At 39.4% G+C, this 21,573-nt stretch overlaps 1 protein-coding gene across 1 annotated transcript in view; it reads right to left on the bottom strand.

Moving 5' to 3' along the window:
* LOC143299158 (sodium/potassium/calcium exchanger 5-like) overlaps window positions 1–21,114 on the bottom strand; it is a 42,425-nt gene extending 21,311 nt beyond the window's left edge. The window contains exon 1 of the mRNA XM_076612291.1: window positions 20,562–21,114. Coding sequence (XP_076468406.1) covers window positions 20,562–20,808 — 247 coding nt within the window. The 5' untranslated portion in view covers window positions 20,809–21,114. The remainder of the gene's footprint in view (window positions 1–20,561) is intronic.
* Between the last annotated feature and the right edge of the window lie 459 nt (window positions 21,115–21,573).

The raw sequence follows: 21,573 nt of genomic DNA on the forward strand, positions 1-21,573 counted from the left end.
TACAATACGTTATGATCTGGTGATGGAAATAACAGGCTTGCGTGTAACATTATCGTTCCTAACGAGGACGGAGTGTATGTAGAGTATCAGTATGTCCTAGGAAATTAAAATTCCCCCCTGTAGGAACCATCAGTGTGATGAATTATGTGGAGAAATCAATGTTTTATGTGAACGCATTCACAGCGAGAACACACGTGCACACATAAATATGAATTCGCAAAGATAAAACCTTTCGCACACACACACACAGGTCTATAGACGCTTCATGGTGAAAAGAATTTTTGGAGATGACGGGCAACCGTGTGAGTGTATGAACAACAAGTACATGTATATACATTCCAATGATGTATACGGATTATCGCGCGCGCGCGCGCACACATACACACACAAACCCCCTCACCCTTCACACACACGCGCGCGCACCCGCACGCACGCAGACTCCTTTGCTTGCACGCGCATATTTGGGTTCATATATATATATATATATATATATATATATATATATATATATATATATATATATATATATATATATGAGAGAGAGAGAGAGAGAGATTTGGATACAGATAGAGAAAGAGGGATAGATAGATAGATACATAGATAGACAGACAGACATAGAAAGAAAGACAGACAGACAGACAGACCGACAGAGTAAGAACTGTATCAACTTTTCTAAAAATGTCTAACGGGTCATTTTAACTGTAACGAACGCAGATCAATCACACCACACACACACGCCACACACACACACACACACACACACACACACACACACACAGGTTCAAACAAAACTGAAATCTGCCGTTCTCATCCCACTCGAAATAAAATGTCACCGTAGCTCTCCTCCATCACTGCAGCTTACATTCTGAATTATTTTTTTCACCAGGTGACTGTTGTGTTGTCTGTACGTGTTTGTGTTGGGGAAATAGGCCACCTGGCGCACGGTATATGACGAAACATGAGCCCTTTACACCTCCGTGTCTGTTGCACTTTTGATCAGAACGATGCAGACAAAATAGAAGGCATGCTGATGAAATGAATTATGAAATGAAGCTGAGTTGACCTATAAATTTAAAAAAAAAAAAATAAAAAAAAAAAAAAAAATAAAAAGGTCGTGTACGTACATCATTGTTATACTTCTTATAAGGACACTTAAGTATAAATGCACACACGCGCTCACACAAGCGCGCACGTTCACATGTCCACGCGCACACGCACACACATACACACGAGAGTCGCGCGCCGGCGAAGAAACACGCTCCCACGTATATCATGTTCTACCAGTCTAGAATGCTGTCTCTCTGTGTATGGTTGTGTGTGTGTGTGTGTGTGTGTGTGTGTGTGTGTGTGTGTGACGTGTGTGTGTGTGTGTGTGTGTGTGTGTGTGTGTGTGTGAGTGTTTGTGTGTGTATGTGTGCGCGCGCGCGTGTGTGTTTGTGTGTGTGTGTGTGTGTGTGTGTGTGTGACATGTGTGTGTGTGTATGTGTGTGTGTATGCGTGTGTTACGTGTGTGTGTGTGTGTGTGTGTGTGTGTGTGTGTGTGTGTGTTGTATATGTGTGTAAGTTTGAGTGTGTGTGTGTGTGTGTGTGTGTGTGTGTGTGTGTGTGTGTGTGTGTGTGTGTGTGTGTGAGTGTGTGTGTATAAGTTTGAGAGAGAGAGAGAGAGAGAGAGAGTGTGTGTGTGTGTGTGTGTGCGTGCGTATAGATGTGTGTGGATGTAAGATGTTAAAGGACATATGTTGAAAGGGAGGAATCGATATTGGAGCTCTGTGGAGGGGAGGTGGGGGTAGGCCGACGCAGACAAGTGTTTCATTATTCGTTTTCCTTTGTTTCATTCTACTAATTCATTTGTTTATGAATAAAGTTTTGTTGTCTTTTGTCACGTTCAGTTGTTTCGCGACACACTCCTGCTTAGGTGACTGGGTGACACATGCGATCTTTTTTTTTTCTTTCTTTTTTTTTTCGTGTGTTTTGTGTAATAATATTTCCACTCGCCACGTAATGTGCCTTGATCCTTATTGTTTTAATGGACGGCTCAATGTATAGAACTGATTATGATGACGACGACGATGATGATAATGATTCTTGCAAGATACAAGAACCAAAACATCATTAAAACATGAAAAGTTCCATGGTCTCTGAACATTCACACACTATGGCTCTTGGTGTTGGATATCTCCACCCCCAAATTATCAATCACTGCCCCACTATCAAAAATTTCAAGTGGAATATTAAAACACACTTGTTCAAACAATATTCTAAACTATCATCGAGCAGTCTCCCCTCAGACCCTTTTTGTGTGCTCGCTAGCTCGCGCACGCGTGCGCATGTGTGTGAGCAGTCGCTTTACTTCTTTCTTCCCCTTCGTGTTGCACGTGTAGGAAGGGTAACAGGGCAGTGAACGATTGGAAAAAATACAGTTTTTGCACTAAAAATGATCAAGAAATTATTCCAAAAACGTTTTTTTTTAAATTGTTAATTTCTTTATTATTATTATTTTTTTTAATTATTATTATTATTATTTTTTTTTTTTTTTTTTTTAGATTTGGAACGCTTTTTTTGAATAACACAAGATATAAACAACCACAGCCTGTAAGTAGATGTTGGCAACAATAACCTTTTGAGTAAATAACGAAATGAAATCAGTTACTCGCTGAAGACATTTTACATTTGTCTAATGCCCATCTTACACCCAAAACGAACAAACAGCTTAAACAATAGTAGTGGTAGCAGTCACCACAGCAAAACGACGGTTTCTGTTCCTTTTTTTTTTTTTTTTTTTTTTTTTTTTAAACCATCGAATTTGATTCAAACAGATGCCAAAGTACGGGTGTGTGTATATGTGTGTGTCTGACAAAATGTTTTCTATTTTTTTCAAATGGAAAAACTGTTGGAATTTCTACTCTTTCTGCGGAGGGAATATCGTGGATTAATCCCGATGATTTTCAGAAAAGTATTTCCATTTGCAAGAGCCTGATTTTCCAACACACAGCCATAAATATTTGTTGTAGTTAGATGATTTCATTTTGATGTAGCATCTGTTTTTAAAACGAAAAAACATTACGTCTGTTCGGCCTATAATTTTCAAAGGAAGAGTGTATCAAAATCATCCCCAATCACAGAAGTGTTACAAACCTTACAAAGCCGTAACTCTCGTGGTATGTCTCCCTGTTTCTATTTCCAGCTTATGATTACTACTTCTAAATCTGAAGAAGCTGATAACGTAATTATCAGGCATCTGATTTATATACTTTTCTCTTCCAAATCCATTTTTGAAATTTCGATGAAACATGTACTACTCGCCTCTAGAGCATGTCTCCATATTTTTTGAAAACCATATGTCAAAGCAATGTTGACATTTTTGCAGAAAGATTCCCTCTCGAAGAAGAACTGAGCATCCCAAACAGTCATACCCTGTTTCTATTAAAATTTGTCTGATATAACTAATCCATTTTGAAGAATTAATACCATTTCGATATAAATCAAGTAATATCAAATATATTTTCACAGAATATTTTTCTGTGTCTGATATCAGTAAGATGGTCCAAAATCAAACTAATCTCATTTTCACTAACACACTAATTGGATAAATACCAGTTTCTCCATAAACAATTTGGGTCATAGTATTCCTGTTCAGTTTGAACAAGCGTTTCAAAAATTTCAATTATAATTTTTCAAGTATATCTACATTTTCATAACCCTATATTTCTGCACCATACAACAAAATAGGAACAATTATAGACTGGTACATGTCCAAAACGATATGTAAAGGTAAATCTTGATTTCTGGCTGACTGAAGTAACGAAAACATAGCTTTTTGAGCCTGTTCATAAATATTTTTTTTTAAGCTTTGTAAAAAGTTCCGTTTCTACTAAATTCGATACCAAGATATTTTAAAAAAATCGACAACATCCTAACATGCATCACCAAACTTAAAAACAGGCTTTTACTTGTTTGCAGTATTAAATATCATCACTTTAGTTTTCTTTACATTAACCACTAGTTTCCATTTTAAACAATATTTGTGAAAAACATTGAGGGACTGTTGTAATCCTTCTTTCGTCTCCGAAAGTAAAATTGTGTCATCTGCATACAACAGTACAAAAAATCGCATGTATCTAACTCTGAAATGTTAACATTCAATAAAAGATCAACAGATGGACTCTTATGCTCAGTCAAATACGACTCCAAATCATTGAGATACAGAGAAAAAAAAAAGCAAAGTCGAGAGATTTTCTCCTTGTCGTACATCCTTATAAATGCTAAAGAAATCAGATTTTTCACCATTTAAACACACACACACACACACACGCACGCGCGCACACACACACACACACACACACACACGCGCGCGCGCGCGCACACACACACACACACACACACACACACACACACACACACACGAACAATCCTCTTAACCCTGGCATCGAGTTTCACGACAAATCAGTCATGAGGACAGGACCCGACAGAGACGTGAATGGAAACACGGAAATCCGGGGGCTGTGAAGCCTTGCAAGCCTTTTCGTATTACCAATATTTCGGCTCAAATGAAAATCGTTATCTGGGAATTATTGGTAATTAAAGGAAGTCATATTCGTACTGTTTCCATGTTTGTTTCTTTTCTTGCTTTCATCTGTCTCTGCTAGTCATCCACATCTCTCTCTCTCTTATTATTAGTATTATCATTATTCTTGTTATTGATTTATTATTATCATCATCACGGATGGTTATACAGTTATGTATATGTAAGTGTATTCGTTTGTGTGTGTGAAGTGTCCGTTACAATATTTGTATATATGTCTTTCTTGCCAATATATTATTTTGTTCTCTCTCTCTCTCTCTCTCTCTTTTTTTATTATTTTTTGTGTGACTGTGTGTGTGTGTGTGTATCCGTGGTAAACTTTAACATTGACATTTTCTCTGCAAATACTTTGTCAGTTGACACCAAATTTGGCATAAAAATAGGAAAAATTCAGTTCTTTCCAGTCATCTTGTTTAAAACAATATTGCACCTATGGGATGGGCACAAAAAAATAAAAAAGAAGCCTAATTATATGCAAACTGCATTTACTGTTATATTTATATTTTTTGTATTCTCTAAACTTGGCACTTTGACCTCTTATTCTGACACAACAAGAAGAGGAGTCATTATTATCATTTTCTGTTCAAACAGGAACTTCTTTTGCTAAGCATGGAATTTTTATTTATTTTGCAAACGTTTTTGGTGCAGATAGTAAAAAAGGGAAATTACTCTGTAATTAATGCTAGGGGACTTAATTTATCACAAGTGAGTCTTGAAGGCCTTGCCTCTCTTGTTATAAGTTATTTCATTATTTTTTATTTCCTTATTATGATTATGATGAATATTATATTATTGTTATCATCAACATTATTGCATATTTTTTGTTTTGTTTTGTTTGCTTGTTCAATTCATTTGCCCTGAGGGCCGGATGGAAAAAAACAACAACATGTCCTTGCTTGTTCCGCTTCCTTAATTAAGGAAAAATCATTCATTCATTCATTCTCTCTCTCCGCCTCCCCCCTCTCTCACATAACTGAAGAACACAGTCGCGGAATGTAACAGGCGCAGACATAAAACTTTTTCGTCATTATGAAAATGACTGTGTAAAGACGATTTGAATAAAATTCATTAAAAATTGTGAAGAAGGCAATTCAAAGCGCCCAATGACTGTGTGATGGAGAGGGATTTTTATCTATCTATACATCCACACACACACACACACACACACACACACACACACATATATATATATATATATATATATATATATACGCATACACGCACACAGTAGGCATTAAGGGTGTAGAGATGAAAAAAAAAAAAATCACTGACTACGACATATTCACAAAAATGTAATACCTTATAACCATTTCTGTAATTACAAATCCATCAAAGCAGAACTGAACTGACGCGAAAGAAATGATATCACAATGACTGTTGTAAAATGACGCCGCATACCATATCCGAATTGAAAAATGGGACAGGAAACAATTCGCATACAGTGATGCATGAAATAACGTAAAGGTTGGAAAAATAAAAAATAAAAAGAAGTGTATGTCTCTAACCACATCGTATCTAAAGAAATGAAATGTTTTGCAATCATTATCCACCCAAACTATCCCAGCTGCCGCCCTTCTTCCCTTCAATTTAATCTCCCATCCCGTTGAATTGTGCGAGATTCAGAAAATAGAATGGAATTAAACGGCTTGTATGTACGACAGTCAGTCGTGTGCGTCTAAGAACCTCTAAGGTAGAGGAGGCAAAATATATGATACGCAGAGGAGGCAAAATGTATGTGTGGTATGGCACGGTAGGATACATCAATTGTGCAACACACAAACAAATAAGACACGTGCACATGCATAAATTTGTGCGGCCACACTCACATCTACCTCCCACAATTCACACACACACACACACACACACACACACCAAGCAGGCCTAGTCAAGATATCAACAGCGCACACCACAACATGAATTATCAAACCACACTGTTTCATTTATTCCACTGTAGACGGACAGTCAACTCGACTGTCGCAGCGAGTGCAAGGGAAATGGTTGTTCCGTTCTTTCTTGCAGTGAATTTCGACAACCCACAGGCAGTCAGCAGCGGAAAGGGAAGGTAGTGGGAAGGAAGGAGCAAGGGGAGGTGAATGTGCCATCTGTTCCGGTCGTATGAGTAATTCAGACAATAGATAACTGTGCAGGCTAACGTAGAGACAACGTGCTATTGTTCACATTAAGGCAGCAACATGCGTCCACATAATTATTTATGTCGATGAAAGCCATTGAAAACCATCAAACACACAACGAATGATGGATAATCTGTTTTTTTTATATATTTAAAATTTAAAAAAAAAAAATTATTAATTTTTTTTACTGGAAATTGTTTTCATTCTTTGTCTACTGATTAACGATGTGCGTGGCTGCTTACATTTTCTCATGTGTATGTGTGTGTTGATGATGCTGTTCTGTATAGCCATCCCCGAGCTATTGTTTCATCAGCCATCAGTATGACAACAGAATCGGTTTTAGTTTTAAAGGAAGCATCAAAGCATGTGTACATATCCACGTACTGTCTGTCACAACTGCTTTCAAAAGGATAATAGATCTAATGTGAAAATGAAATAAAATAGAATGAAAAGGAGCACATTCCATGCCTGCACATAAACAAAAAGCGCTTGCCAGGACTTTGAGAGCTCACTGTTGGTGTGTATAAAACAGCCTGAGATGAAACAGATAGATAAAGAGATAAGTAATACATTATAACATAATGAAAATGAAAGGTACAAGGGAGGCAAACGACTGAAGTAAAATAAGAACAAACGTGATCCACGTTCAGCGAACATGTGTACTGCCACATGACGCCTTGCATGCTCACAGAAGCGTGCACGTACATGTTCACACACACACACACACACACACACACACACGCACGCACACACACAATGGCATACATGAGTCTAAACAACACATGAAGCAGCATTCGGAGCAACGCAGGCAATCTCTCTCTCTCTCTCTCTCTCTCTCACGCGCGCGCGCACTCGCACATAAAAACACACACTCAGACACACATGTAACGTCGATCCCACAACTGACAAATAAGGCACATACAGTCCTTTGTGCGGCCACACTGACATCTACCTCTCACAATTCATACACACATACACGCGCGCGCTACAAATAAGGCAAAAGCATACATTTATGCGGCCACACTCACATCTTGCTCCCACAATTTACACGCGCACACACACGCACGCATGCACGCACTGAATGAATTTCTTTCGAGACTGGGTGACATGACTGTGCTGCAGATGCGTTTGAAGTGTTCTGGGTTATCTTGCGCGCAACTAACCTTTCTGTCACTTTAAAGTGTTATTCAATGTGAACATTAAAAGATGTCGTATATTTTATAACAGCTTGTGAAAACTGGCTACAATAAATGTCAGTTTAGCGAAGCCGCCCATGGTTACTCGCTGATTACAAAACAGGCCCACTGCAAACACAAACAACGGTCCCAGGTTTTCAGGTATGATTCGTGCACCCTGGGGTCAAATCTGGCTAGTGCAGATTAACTCCAGGAGTCTGTGCTGACTAGCCTAAAAGGACCCTTTGGGGGTGAACTTCAGTAAGTCAGAAATATCCCCCTACCCTAGTTAGATTTACCACCAACCCCCTACCGACCCTCATCAATGGCGAGCTTGAAATGACCCCAGGAATAAATCAAAATTTTGGATCATATAGAATCAATAAAGGCTATTAAAGTAGAAACCCCCCTCGCCGCGCCCTGTTAATGATAAGAAAATCTAGGGAGAGCTGGACAGTATATGGTCTTCAGAGAAGAAGCCCCCTTCAGTCACGTGTTTCGGCCCTGAACTCCTTACAGTCTACGGGGACCGGGTCATGACTCCTGGATGCCCTTGTATTGCCGCCTTTTGTTTTCTGGTCCTCAGCAAGTTCGAACCCGCGCCTCCAGGGTGGTCGCCACTCCAGGAATGAGTCACCTTTCTGGCAGACGTTTTAACCACTGAGCCATCGTGCGCCTAGTTCGAGCTGGAACTCTTTTCTGCTGCTTCTGCCATTGCCTTGAGAGCCCGTGTCCTCTCTTTGCCGGAAGTCGACAGCTGTTTCACGAGGCCGTAAGCCGATGCGCTCACAAACCCTAAGTTATAATGGGGAGAAGCGGGAGAGAGCCAGTTACCGGCGAGCCCAGAATGATCCCAGGTAAAATCTAGCTGAGGGGTAGTTTTAGGCTGTGACGTAGGTTTACTCGTATGATAACTAAAGTAAGCTATGGTAAAATGTTGTTTTTTTTTTTTACCCACCACCACCATTCACCAACAGATGGTCTGGGGGCTAACCGGTTACCTGTATCAGAACAAACTAAACTATGCTATTGTTAAAAAACAACAACTTTTTACCCACCACCACCATACCCCGAGAGATGGTCTGGGGTGCTAAAAATCGAGGTGTGTACCTTCGAATGAGTCACGCTTTTCCAAGCCAATGTTGTCGCACTCGGAACGTGAAATCAATCTGAGCCAACAGTTTGTACAGTCGTGTTTCCTGTCCTCCTTTGCTGTATCATTTTCATGTCGATACAGTTTGATATAAACCCACTAATGTTGGTATTTAGCCTAAGTATGGGGTAGGTGTGTGTGTGTGTGTGTGTGTGTGTGTGTGTGCGTGCGTGTGTGTGTGTGTGTGTGTGTGTGTGTGTGTGTGTGTGTGTGTGTGTGTTGAGTTGTGTTGTATCGTTAATCAACAGATATGGCCGTCAGTGTCGACAATATTCATTTTGACTGAAGATGTCTTTTTTTGTGCAGTCATATATTCTAAATCGCCTTGGATCATCGGACAGGCGCCATGCATAATGAACAAATACTACAGGAAATGATGATGGTGATATTGATAAAAATGATGACGAGAAATGAATTATAACAATAACAACAATAATGAATAACAGCATCTATAACAACAGCAATGAAATTATTAGGCTATTATCATTATTATTATTATCATCAATGTTATCAATATTACTGTTAATATAATAATAATTATCATCATTACTGTCCTCCTCATAACATTTACTATTATCACTCCTTCCCCTTTCCTACTTCTTATCACCCTGATCATTATGATCATTATCATTATTATCAGATAAATCAGTTTGTAGCCAACACGCATCGGCTTCCCTGCGGTGAAAGTATATAATATTCATGCAGCATACATTTTCGCCACAGGTATTACTTCTTGCGCAAGTAGACAGAAATAGATATCACCCCCAACCCACCTCACCAGACATCCACATACCCTCTCCATTTGGGGGCGAGGGTTGGGGGGTGCGGGGGTGGGGGGGGGCGTGGGGGGAGGTGAGAAGAAACGATAAGAAACCTTCGACCATAAAAAAAGAGAAAGTAAAGGAAGAAATACAATATTGGGCACAGCTTGGCAGAGGAATAAATAAATAACCCTACATTTCATTGATCTGTACTTCTGGCCCAGTGATCACAGACGAGGCGAATCTTTAAGCAGTTACTCATGTTGTGTTCTCTCATTCTCTCTATGTATCTCTCTCTGTCTCTCACTCACTCACTCTCTGTCTCTCCCTCTCACACACATCTGAGAGCACATTACGTAAGAGGACGTTAAACGAACAACTCGTATCACTAGAACTGTTAACACAACTGCTGCTTTAACTGCTGCTAGCACACACACACACACACACACACACACACACACACACACAACCTGCTCGCGTGACTTCACGAAAAATGCATGACACCATTCACACACACGATTTTTCACGAAAACTTTGTGGTTTCGGGATCGAATTACGAAAGACGGTATATATTCCCACAAGCACACACATATACCTATACATGATATACATAACACAATGTGCCACGAATTAACAACCCAATAACAGCAACAACAACAAAAGACATGTACCACCTCTACACCTGCCCCCTCCTCTGAAGGCCCTCACGAATATCACGAGTCTGACTCGAATAGATTGTTGGAAACAACGCACACAACCCTGGACGCGGGGATTTCCTTTCCCCTGTACATTCTAAGAAATTCGATTTAAGAAGAGAGAGAGATGGGGGTGGGGGGTGGGGGTAAAAGAGGAAGAGAGAGGGAGAGAGGGAGGCACAGAGAGAAAGAGAGACAGAGAGAGAGAGAGAGATGACAATGACAAATGTTTTATTGAAGGTAGAGTGGATAAGCTGGAAGCTTCTTTACACCATGCCCTCACACACGCATGCACACACATACACACAATATGAACGTCTAAAAACGCTTATAGTGAATAGACGTTAAACTGAAGAAAACACAATATGATAAATGAAATAAGAGACAGAGACACAGAGAGAGACAGAGAGAGGGGAAGAGAGAGAGAGGGAGAGAGAGGGATGGAGTGGGAGAGAGAGAGAGAGAGGGAGAGAGACAGAGACAGACAGAGAGACAGAGAGAAACAGCTGACATAAGGATACACGAGAAAGGAAAGGAAATGATTTGTTTAACGATCCATTTGCACGTTCTTACCGCGTTCTGTGCATTATCGCCCATATTGCATGCTCTGAGCCGTTGTGTGCTTGATGCACCCCAGCTGTTTCCCTCGTCTGCCCCCCCTTTTCTGTTATCTATCTTTTTTTCCCCTCCAAATAAACTCCAGCCTGGGATGGGCTGGACAAAAGGGGGAGGACAAAAGGGAAAAGGAAAAACCTGATAAAGAAACGTCCGCTTTTGAATCCGGGCCTGTTTTGACGGTTCATCCTGGTGGTGTATTATTGTATTGTACTGCTCTTTTTTGTCACAACAGATTTCTCTGTGTGAAATTCGAGTTGCTCTTCCCAGGGAGAGCGCGTCGCTACACTGAGCGCTACACTGAGAGCGCGTCGCTACACTGAGAGCGCGTCGCTACATTGAGCGCTACACTGAGAGCGCCCCCCATTAAAAACAAAAACAAAACAACAACAAAAAAACAAACTTGCCTGCAGTTGTTATTTGTTTATTTGCTTTTCCTATCGAGGTGGATTTTTCTACAGAATTTTGCCAGGGACAACCCTTTTTGTTGCCGTGGGTTCTGTTAAGTGCGATAAGTGCATGCTGCACACGGGACCTCGGTTTATCGTCTCATCCGATTGACTGGCGTCCAGACCACCACTCAAGGTCTCGTGGAGGGGGAGAAAATACTAGCGACTGTGCCGTGATTCGAACCAGTGCGCTCAGGTTCTCTCGCTTCCTAAGCGAACGTGTTACCTCCAGGCCATCACTCCTAACGGTGGTGGTGTTTAATTCGACAGCTTTTTTTTCCTTAGGGGTCGCGGGGGGTGGGGGTGAGGGGCTGGCGTCGTCCCAGCTGCAGCGGTCTTTTTCACTCTATCACTACTCTCCCTCTAGCCCCTTCACACCCACTCCAAAGCAAGGCAAGTAGTTTATTTCATGTACCCACTGGGGCATCGGATCGTTAGAAACATGCATTTTTGTTCACTGGCACACATTATACAAAAAGAATAACGTCAAAACTGTCTAAAGAATAAATAGAACGTTTATTATTAAAAAAACAACAACAGCAAAACAACATTTCTTTAATCGAGGAACATATAATACACATAAACAAGTCTGGTTGTTTTTTTTTTTTCTCCTTTTCTATTTAGTTCTATTGAAAAGAAAAAGGTTATATGTATTGTGAAGATTTGAGTTCCAACAACATAGTTCGTTTGTTGTTTCTCTCTCTCGTGAAACAGCAAGTGGTATTTAACGGTGTTTGGACAGATTCTGTAACAGGTCTACTTAGGCTGGTTGGGTGGTTCAGTGGGGAGTTTTATAACTGCCCGCTCTTTATGTGTCGCATTAACAACCAAGACTCTATAAAATCTTACTTCCAATAGACTTGATAACTAAAGACGGCTGTTAAAAAAGGGAAATAGCAGTGCAGATACGACGAAGAGATAAGCTGGGATCGACAAGTTAGTTGACAGCCATCTGACAAACAGTAACATCCCAGCCTTTCTTTTTCTTTTCTTTTTTATAAGGTGAGATGTGCTGACTTGCACTTGAGGCCTCCCAGTCAGCAGCAGCTTGCACAGGTTGCCTTGAAAACGTTGTTTTTCAAGCTTTCGCATTCCGGCCTGATCGCGCATCTTCCACTGCGTGTTGCGTGCGAACGCTTTCGGACGCCGTGTCTTTTTGTTTTTTGGTGTGTGTGTGTGTGTGTGTGTGTGTGTGTGTGTGTGTGTGTGTGTGTGTGTGTGTGTGTGTGTACGTGGGTGCGTGCGTGCTTACATACGTGTGTGAGTGCTTGTTTGTTTGTGTGTGTGTGTGTGAGTGTGTGTGTGTGTGTGTGAGAGAGAGAGAGAGTGTGTGTGTGTGAATATGAGAGAGGGAAAGAGACAGAGAGAGAGACAGACAGACAGAGACAGAGAGACATACAGACAGACAGAGACAGAGTGTGTGTGTGTGTGTGTGTGTGTGTGTGTGTGTTGGCCAGTTTCCCCTACCCTTTCTCTTTCCTCATTGAAATTCCCTGCACCAAATGTCATGAAACATCTCGTATTGCGCTTTAATGTGTAATCGATTTTACCATTTGCTTTCCGATCTTTAAATTGGCATCAGCTTACTGGTTAATCTTACCCCCCACCTTCGCCACCAGGTCTCGTTTACCATGACATCCAATCACCTAAAAAACATAATAGATACAAATAAAAAAACAACAACAAATATTGTACATGTCCCTGATACCTTAAGCCTGTAACTTTTCCGTGTGTTACTTGACAGTTAAGTAAATAAACCTGATCAGAGTGCGCGAGTTTCGTCAAAAAACAAACATACGCAATGTGAAAGGCGGTGCTTTTTTAAAGACAAAAGCAGAAGAAGAGAGAGTTCAGAAGCACGGAATAATAGAAGGAAGAGGAAGAAGAAGAAGAAGAAGAATATGGGGGAGGATTCTCTCAGAACCCATAAGTTTAATATACATCAGCCTCTGACCACAGTACATATAGCGGGTGCCAATGGCATAGGGTAGGGGTCGGGTGGGGGGCAAGGGTAACAAAGTAGATTCCTTGTCTTTTTTCACTGTGGGGGTATACTTTCCTGATATAAACAGGAATGTATGGACGCACATCATCAAAGATATTTGATTTATGGGAACGACAATGCGTCATCACTTTATACTTAACAACCCGTCGTTTATGTACTGGAGAAATAGAAATCAGAATTTGACTCCGTGTTCATCTGAAAAATACGTCAAATATAGTGGTAGTATCTAAAAGGTAGTCTTCTGCCTTCTGTTAACTGCATAGAACATATACCGGAATACATTATGTCTAGGATAAACATTTGTTGCTTTGAGTAAATAAAGAATGGGTAAGTTGCCGATTGCTTACGAAATTTTGCTCTGAGAACAAAGAATGGAACAAAAAGTGGCGTTCATTTTCAGCTGGATGACGTCAAAAAAGGATAGTTCCAGGTGTATCGAAGAATGTTATTGTTTAGAGGGAGAACATTCAATCTTAACTGAGTAATAGAAACCTGGAAGCAATACATATCACAGGAATGTTTTTCTTTTTTCAAAAATCTTAAATGTTCTGCATATACTGTATCTATTGCCTTCCCTAATCGTTTCATCCAATTCTTGCATAAACCAGTCAACAAGTCTCTGTTTAAATACACCCCAATACACTTTACACCCCTACTCTTTGTTGAAGCCAAACAATAATGAAGCAGTCTGGCACAACATTTCCCTTACTTTTGTACCCAACAGCTTTGACCCGATTTTTTCTAATTCAAGCAGCATAACATTAGCTTTGTGAGGTCTAGTCTTTCAATATGTACTTGCAACAATTTGAACAAATAGCGTAAAGAAGTCATGTAAAAAAAAAAAAAAATTATGAATGTATCCCCAATTCTCCATATAACACCTTATTTGGCATCCTGTCTGGAACACCCTGGTATCTTTACATACATCAAGTACACTTTTTCTAAATGTTCTTGTCTATTTAATCCCCATACTTCTGATGCATATTCATAACAACATTGGGTGGACCTTGACACCAAAGATTTAAAAGAAAATATCACTTGTCATTTCTTGTACCTTTGGAACACTTTTTTTGGGGATGTATGACAACTTTCTTACCTTTAGCTGCTAGATGTGCTGAACCTTTAATAACACTAGTTATAGCTGTGAAAGTAAATCCTAAATAACAATAACTGTTTACCACCCCCAGTCTTTTCCCATCATAAAACCACTTTTCGTGTTTTCCTAGAAATCCTCCTTTTCTAAACAACATCACTTTTGTCTTGTCGATGTTCACACATAGCTTCATTTTGTTACAACATGTCTTTTATAATTCAGTTGATTCTGGAGTCCCTTTGAAGTGGTTGACAGTAATGCTACATCACCTGCAAACGATAAAATAATTACATAATACCTGGAAATAACTGGATATCATGTTTAGCCTTTTCTTCCACGTAGTTTGCTAACTGACAGACAAATAATGAAAATAATGTGGGACTCAAAATACATCTATATTTTACTCCAGTAGGACATTCAAACATCTCTGGCAATTCATACTTAAAACGAACACACGATAATAATGAATGATACACTGCTCTCAGTGATCAGGAAAAAAACAACTTCCTCTCACTCCATTATTTCGGATACATTCCAAAAGTTTGCCATGTCGACCAGAATCGAAAGCCTTTCTGAAGTCAACAAAACAATGGACATTTTTTCTACCTTTCTGCCGATACATTTCTTTATGGCAGCATAGAATTTGAAGATATGATCAACGGCAGAGCATTAAGAATTATTGTTTATGAACCCCACCTCCCCAACATTCTGATCAACTTTCTACTCATCATCATCTGGCTATCATCATAATCTGTCTATGTCTCGTCTCTTTGGGTCTGTCTGACTCTTTGTCTCTCACACACCCTGAGACCAATTCTCACTGAGCTTCAATCAATGGATGTAGGATTTGATTAAAATTGACCGCCACTGACACCAGCTGTTCGGACTTGATCCTGGTTCAATCACGGAAGGGAGGTGTGTGTGTGTGTGTGTGTGTGTGTGTGTTTTGGTGCTGTGTATGCTTGTATGTGTGTGTGTGGGGGGTAAGGGGTGTGTGTGGTGTGGGGGGGGGGGGGGGGGGAGGGGGAGAGGCTGCGCATGTATGTATGAGGGGGTTGCTGGTAGCTTTGTTTGGAGTCGGTATAGCTGTGTTGATGCGTGCGATTAATCTGTGCTGATTTCTCAAACTGATGGACCAGTAAAATTCGGATTAAAAAATCTAAGATTTTTGTTTTGAACAGACGATGTGAGATCAGAATCTTAAAATCTTCGAATTATATCATAAACTCTAGAGAATTTGTCTAAAGGACTGTATCAGGATCTTTTAACCTATCGATTGATTTAGGCTACTATGGAATTGTTAAATGTAAGGAAATGAAATCGCTTTTACTGTGTCTGAATCAGTATGAAACATGACGAATCTACATAAAACTCTTTTTTTTTTTTTCAACGATCAAATTCTATTGTTCACATCAATTCAAGGAGCTATCTGGTTTTTCGCACAGTCTTTGTCTCAGTTTCTTTCTTCTTTTCTCTTTCTTTCTTTCATTCATGCATTCAACAATCAGTCTATTCCTTCTTTTCACTTCCTTCTTTCATATTTATCTTTTTCATCACTTATTTTTCTAGTCTTTTCTTTTCATCTCTTTATCTTCCTTCCGTTATGGTTTATATCTATTTTCATTGATTTATGCTATTATTTATTATCATATTTCTATACTAATGCACTCACTTCTCCACATACTTTCGAGACCTTTGCAACTTTGGGAATAACTACCACCCGGGACCAAGAGGAAACGCTGCACACATTTAACCATTATCACAAGAACGTGAACATATTCTTATGGCTTGACTATGCTATTGTGTGAATTATAGCCGACAGCGAAAGAACAGCTTGTCCGAAAATTATTGTCAGCTTGTAGGAAAAGCGTTCGTATTTAGTGTCTTGTCACTATACCTAGTGTAGATGGAGTACGACTTTTATTGTCAGCTTGTAGGAAAAGTGTTCGTATTTAGTGTCTTGTCACTATACATAGTGTAGATGGAGTACGACTTATATTGTCTACACCGATAAATAAAAAGCCAATAATTAGAGCCAGTTTGCACCTGGCTACATCATGCGACAGATACGAAGAGAAAGAGAGGGAGAGAGAGAAAGAGGAAGACAGGGGGGAGCGAAAGAGAGAGAGAGAGAGAGAGAGAGAGAGAGAGAGAGAGAGAGAGAGAGAGAGAGAGAGATCTCAAAACGTTTTTTCCCCTAAAATTTAAGGATGACAATTTCAGACATGGTCTATTCTTCCAATTTACCAGAGAGAGAGAGAGAGAGAGAGAGAGAGAGAGAGAGAGATGTAGATGCAGATGTTTTATTCATATAGGCCATAGCCCCTTAGAAGGGGGTACACACGGAATTGACATTAAGTCGCATATTACTACAAAGAAAAATTACGTTACATAAGCACTGCGTTGTTTAAATGCTCTATGTAAATATAAAGCAAAATGTTGTACAATAGTTTCGTTCGTAGACGACAATAACAAAAGAGTTTAAATAAACAAGGCTGTCTATAAAATTTGAGTGGAATTAATCGTTCTAATATTTCTCAATGCTGGACAACTACGCAAAAAATGGACTTCATCTTCAGTTGATTCTTTGCATAATGGGCATAACAAATTACAAATGTTTGACTGCCTATAACGATACTGATGAGTAAAAACATCAGAGATACCGAATCTAAATTTCGTCATTAAATACTTCAAACCTCTAGCAATATGTATACGCACATAAATTGGAACACTATGCAAATTATTGATCATTCTGTATACATTAAATCTGTCACTGTCCTGGATATGAGAATTCCAACTTTGCCATCTACAATCAACCAATCTTTCGCGGAACAAACGAATAAAAAACACGTATATCTTCAACACCTTGATTTAGCCATACAAAACCAAAACCGTAGTCATGTAATTTCTTTCTAACATTTGAAACATAATTTCTTCTACCCTTATTATCTAAGTCTAACAACATTTTATATGCTTTATATGGCAATCTGTGTTCATCCATTTGTGTTAACTTGAGCCAGTACTTAATACATTTAGCAGTAGAGAGCAACGATATTGGGTATCTGTCAGTCTCACCATAGACGAGATCATTTGGTGTCTGAAGGGAGACCCCTAAAAATTTTTTCAAAGCATATAGATGAATTTTTTCACAGTGTATAGCAGCAGAGTCAAGACCCCATAATTCTGCCCCGTACTGTATCATAGGCTGGATCTGAGAATCAAATATTTTTAGGAATAATTTCAGAGATTCATTTTGTACTAATGACAATTTCTTCATGACATATAACAATGCATTTTTTGCTCTATTTGCAAGGTTTTTACATGGAAATGTAAAACTCAAACGTGTAGAAAAATAAATACCTAAATATTTGTATACATTCACAATGGGCATTACAGTTCCGTTATAGGTCCATCTTTCTCTTACAGACAAATAACTTCCCTTTCTAAATACAATTATATTTCTTTTACTCATATTCACTTTTAGTTGCAAAGAAGCAGCGGCTCATTGTAGACTATTCAATTGACTTTGTAACCCTATTACTGTTTCTGATATTAATGCTACATCATCAGCTAAAAGAAGAATGAAAATTTCCAAAACATCGCCTATAAATGTTGCACCATGCCTTCCATTTTTAATTACTTCCTCTGTCAATTCATTAACAAATAAAGAAAGAAAACAAAACTGGACAACAAATATCACCCTGTTTAATCCCAGATGTACAAATGATGTATTCTGATAAAGCAGCACCACATCGCACCCTTGCCTTTACAGAATCATACATACTCATAATACATTTATATTTTTTTTCCACGTATTCCATTTTTCAATAAAATAGGCCAAAGTATACTTCTATTGACAGAATCAAAGGTTTTCTCAAAATCAATGAAAGCAACATTTAAGTTGCGATTCAAACAAAATTGTTTCTGTATGAAAGCCATTAATGTAAACATATGGTCCACAGTAGTGTAATTCCGCTTAAATCCGGCTTGAAATTCTCCTGTAATATTGTGTTCCTCCACCCATTCCTGGAGTCTCCTATTTATTACAGCGCTAAGTAATTTGCTACATACGTTACACAGGGAAATTCCTCTATAATTATTGGTATTCTTAGTATCACCTTTTTTGTACAATGGAAGAACAATTGACTCAGTCCAATTTTCAGGATAAATACCTCTATCAAATAAATAATTGAAAAACTTAACCAGAAAGTCTATAACTAAATTAGATTTGCATGCATTCTTTAACAATTCACATATAATTCCATCTGGTCCTGTAGCTTTCCGCTTCTTCAATTTTCTCAAAGCAAACAGAATTTCCTCTACTGAAATACAACGATTCAAATTATCGTTATCATCGTTGTCTATGAAATGCTCTTCATCAATGTTGCTCTCATTATTTTCATCAAACCCCTGTGATAGATTACTAATAAAATTATGATCTTCACTTTTTTCTAACAATTCTTTAAAATGTTGAAACCATTTATGTAAATTAATATTATTTATAGGTTGTTTTCTCTTCCTTGTTATTTTGTGCATGGAGTTCCAGAATTATTTTTGGTTATCTACTGAACGTTGTAATTCTATTAATAAAGCATCATTAAACTGTTTCTCTTTTCTTTTCAACATACGTTTGTATTCACGTCTAGCTCTACAAAAAGAATCTCGGTCGGGTGGAAACAAAGTACGAGAGAGAGAGAGAGAGAGAGAGAGAGAGAGAGAGAGAGATTTAAAAAGTGTAATTCTGTAATGCATTGTAAAACGCATTACACGAAAACAGGTGTTTTTTTCTTCATCAGTGTCGGATTCCAATATTTACATTTAATTTCAAATTTCTGATGCATAATCCGCACGTCAAACTTTCCCCAAAGCAGAAAGCAGTTATTTCAATATAAATAAGTTTTCCTGTTTATTACTAAATTTCGGTAAGCACCCCCCTCCCCGGGCCCCCTACCCCTTCCTACCTCCACCCGCCTTCTTCATTCAAGTGTTTTCCCGTGTATAATTCAAAACTGAGTTTTTTGTTGTTGAAAATACAGGTCCAAAGTACCTTTATGAATCAGGTGCGGTGGCCGACTTTTCGCCGGTTCGATCCCTGTTTTCGGCGCACCTGTCGTGTTAATCAAGGCCGGTTAATGGTGGAGATTTTTCCGATCTCCCAGGTGAACATATGTGCAGACATGAACCCCTTTTGTGTGCATACGCATGCAGAAGATCAAATGCGCACGTCAAAGATCCTGCAATTCATGTTAGTGTTCGGTGGGTTAGGGAAACTTGAGCATATCCAGCATGCACACCCCTCAAAACGGAATATCGCTGCCCTTATGGCGGGGCAAGAAAACAGCCTGTCATACGCGTAAAATGTTACATGTCAGTCATGTAATTTGCATGTTCAATTGAACACCACACACACCCATATTCTGCATACAATGATACACTCATGCATTGTGTCAGTCAATGCCATTCACACGCCTCTCTACTCCCACCCACTAGAGAGATAGATAGATAGATAGAGAGACAGAGAGACAGAGAGAGAGGGCGAGAGACAGGGAGACAGAGTCATCCTGAAACATTTTGATCCACTTAAAATGGTATTTAAAAAAAGAAGAAAAAGAATCTAACAAGCATGATCGAGCGAGCGCATACTCCTACACACACGCGCGCGCACTGTAAAAAATCGTTTGCATAGACTCCTTTCCTCCACCGCTCCCCTGATTTAAAAATAAATGAAAATGAAGAAATAAAGTAGGACACCTTGTAAACTGGCTGGTTATCTCAGTGTGGAAAACACACACACACACACACACATGTAATCAAAAGCGACCACTGCGTGCAGCAAATGTCGATTCTCAGAACCTGGTAACCAAAATAACTGATAGAATTAAATTTTAACAAGGTCCTCACCTGTTCGGTCAGGCTGCCACCCTTTCATCACGTCCCATTGCACAGGTTGGTAATTCGACAATTCTCTGTCGTTCTTGAAAACTTGATCCGCTGACTCTCGCCTGTTATTTCCATGGACAAAACTCGGTCTTTTCGCTGTTTGAAATCCTTCTTCGTCATTCGTCGTGTATTTCCAGAATCTATATGCCCCGAAAACAACCCAAAGACATAACAGTTTCACGACAACCGGCCCACCTTTTCGCCACATGTTAAATGTCGTCTGCTCGAAGGCTTTAATACGTGTTTCTTCGATTTCTTTCCCCACTTGTTTTTTTCTTTCTTTCTTTTTTTTTTTTTTTTTCAAATTTAAGTATTCATCTTGCACTTGACCGCTGAGGCAAAAAAGTAACTTGACAAACAACTGGATGCACACAGCCCGCCTCGGCCGCTTAAGGTTACCGGGGCCCAAGCATTCTTTTAACAATCAGTTGCGCACACGCAACAGTCGTGTTGGCCAAACGAGCTTTCACGCGGGCAGCTGGCATACATCCCAGTGTAAGCTTCGGCAACCAGATGGTGCACTTTCTTCTGTGAAATACGAAGCGCCGGCTTTGGAGTTTCAGTCGAGAGCGTGGCGCGCGCGCGTGTGCATGTTAAGTACGCACGTGTTTGCTATTTTGTATTATCATTTTTAAAGGCATGGTGAGAGAGAGAGAGAGAGAGAGAGAGAGAGAGTTATAAAGAGAAGAGACAGAGAGAAAACAACTTCCTTCATAATTGATGATCAAAAGGATACAAACTACGGGTTTTTGTTTTCACGTCTCAGCAAATAGCAAACCACACCAAAGAACTATGTTAAAGACAGTCACAAGAAAAAAGGGCACAACGAGAGGGAGAGAGGTGGAGGGGGGGGGGGGGTATGGGGAGGGAGAGACAAAGAATGAGGGAGATGGACAAGAGAGGAAGAATGCTGAAATTACAGAAATAGTCAAAATCAAATAATTCCCACGATACACTGATTATCTTTTCAACA

The sequence above is a fragment of the Babylonia areolata genome, chromosome 2 (assembly GCF_041734735.1).
Source record: "Babylonia areolata isolate BAREFJ2019XMU chromosome 2, ASM4173473v1, whole genome shotgun sequence".
Classification (NCBI taxonomy): domain Eukaryota; kingdom Metazoa; phylum Mollusca; class Gastropoda; order Neogastropoda; family Buccinidae; genus Babylonia; species Babylonia areolata.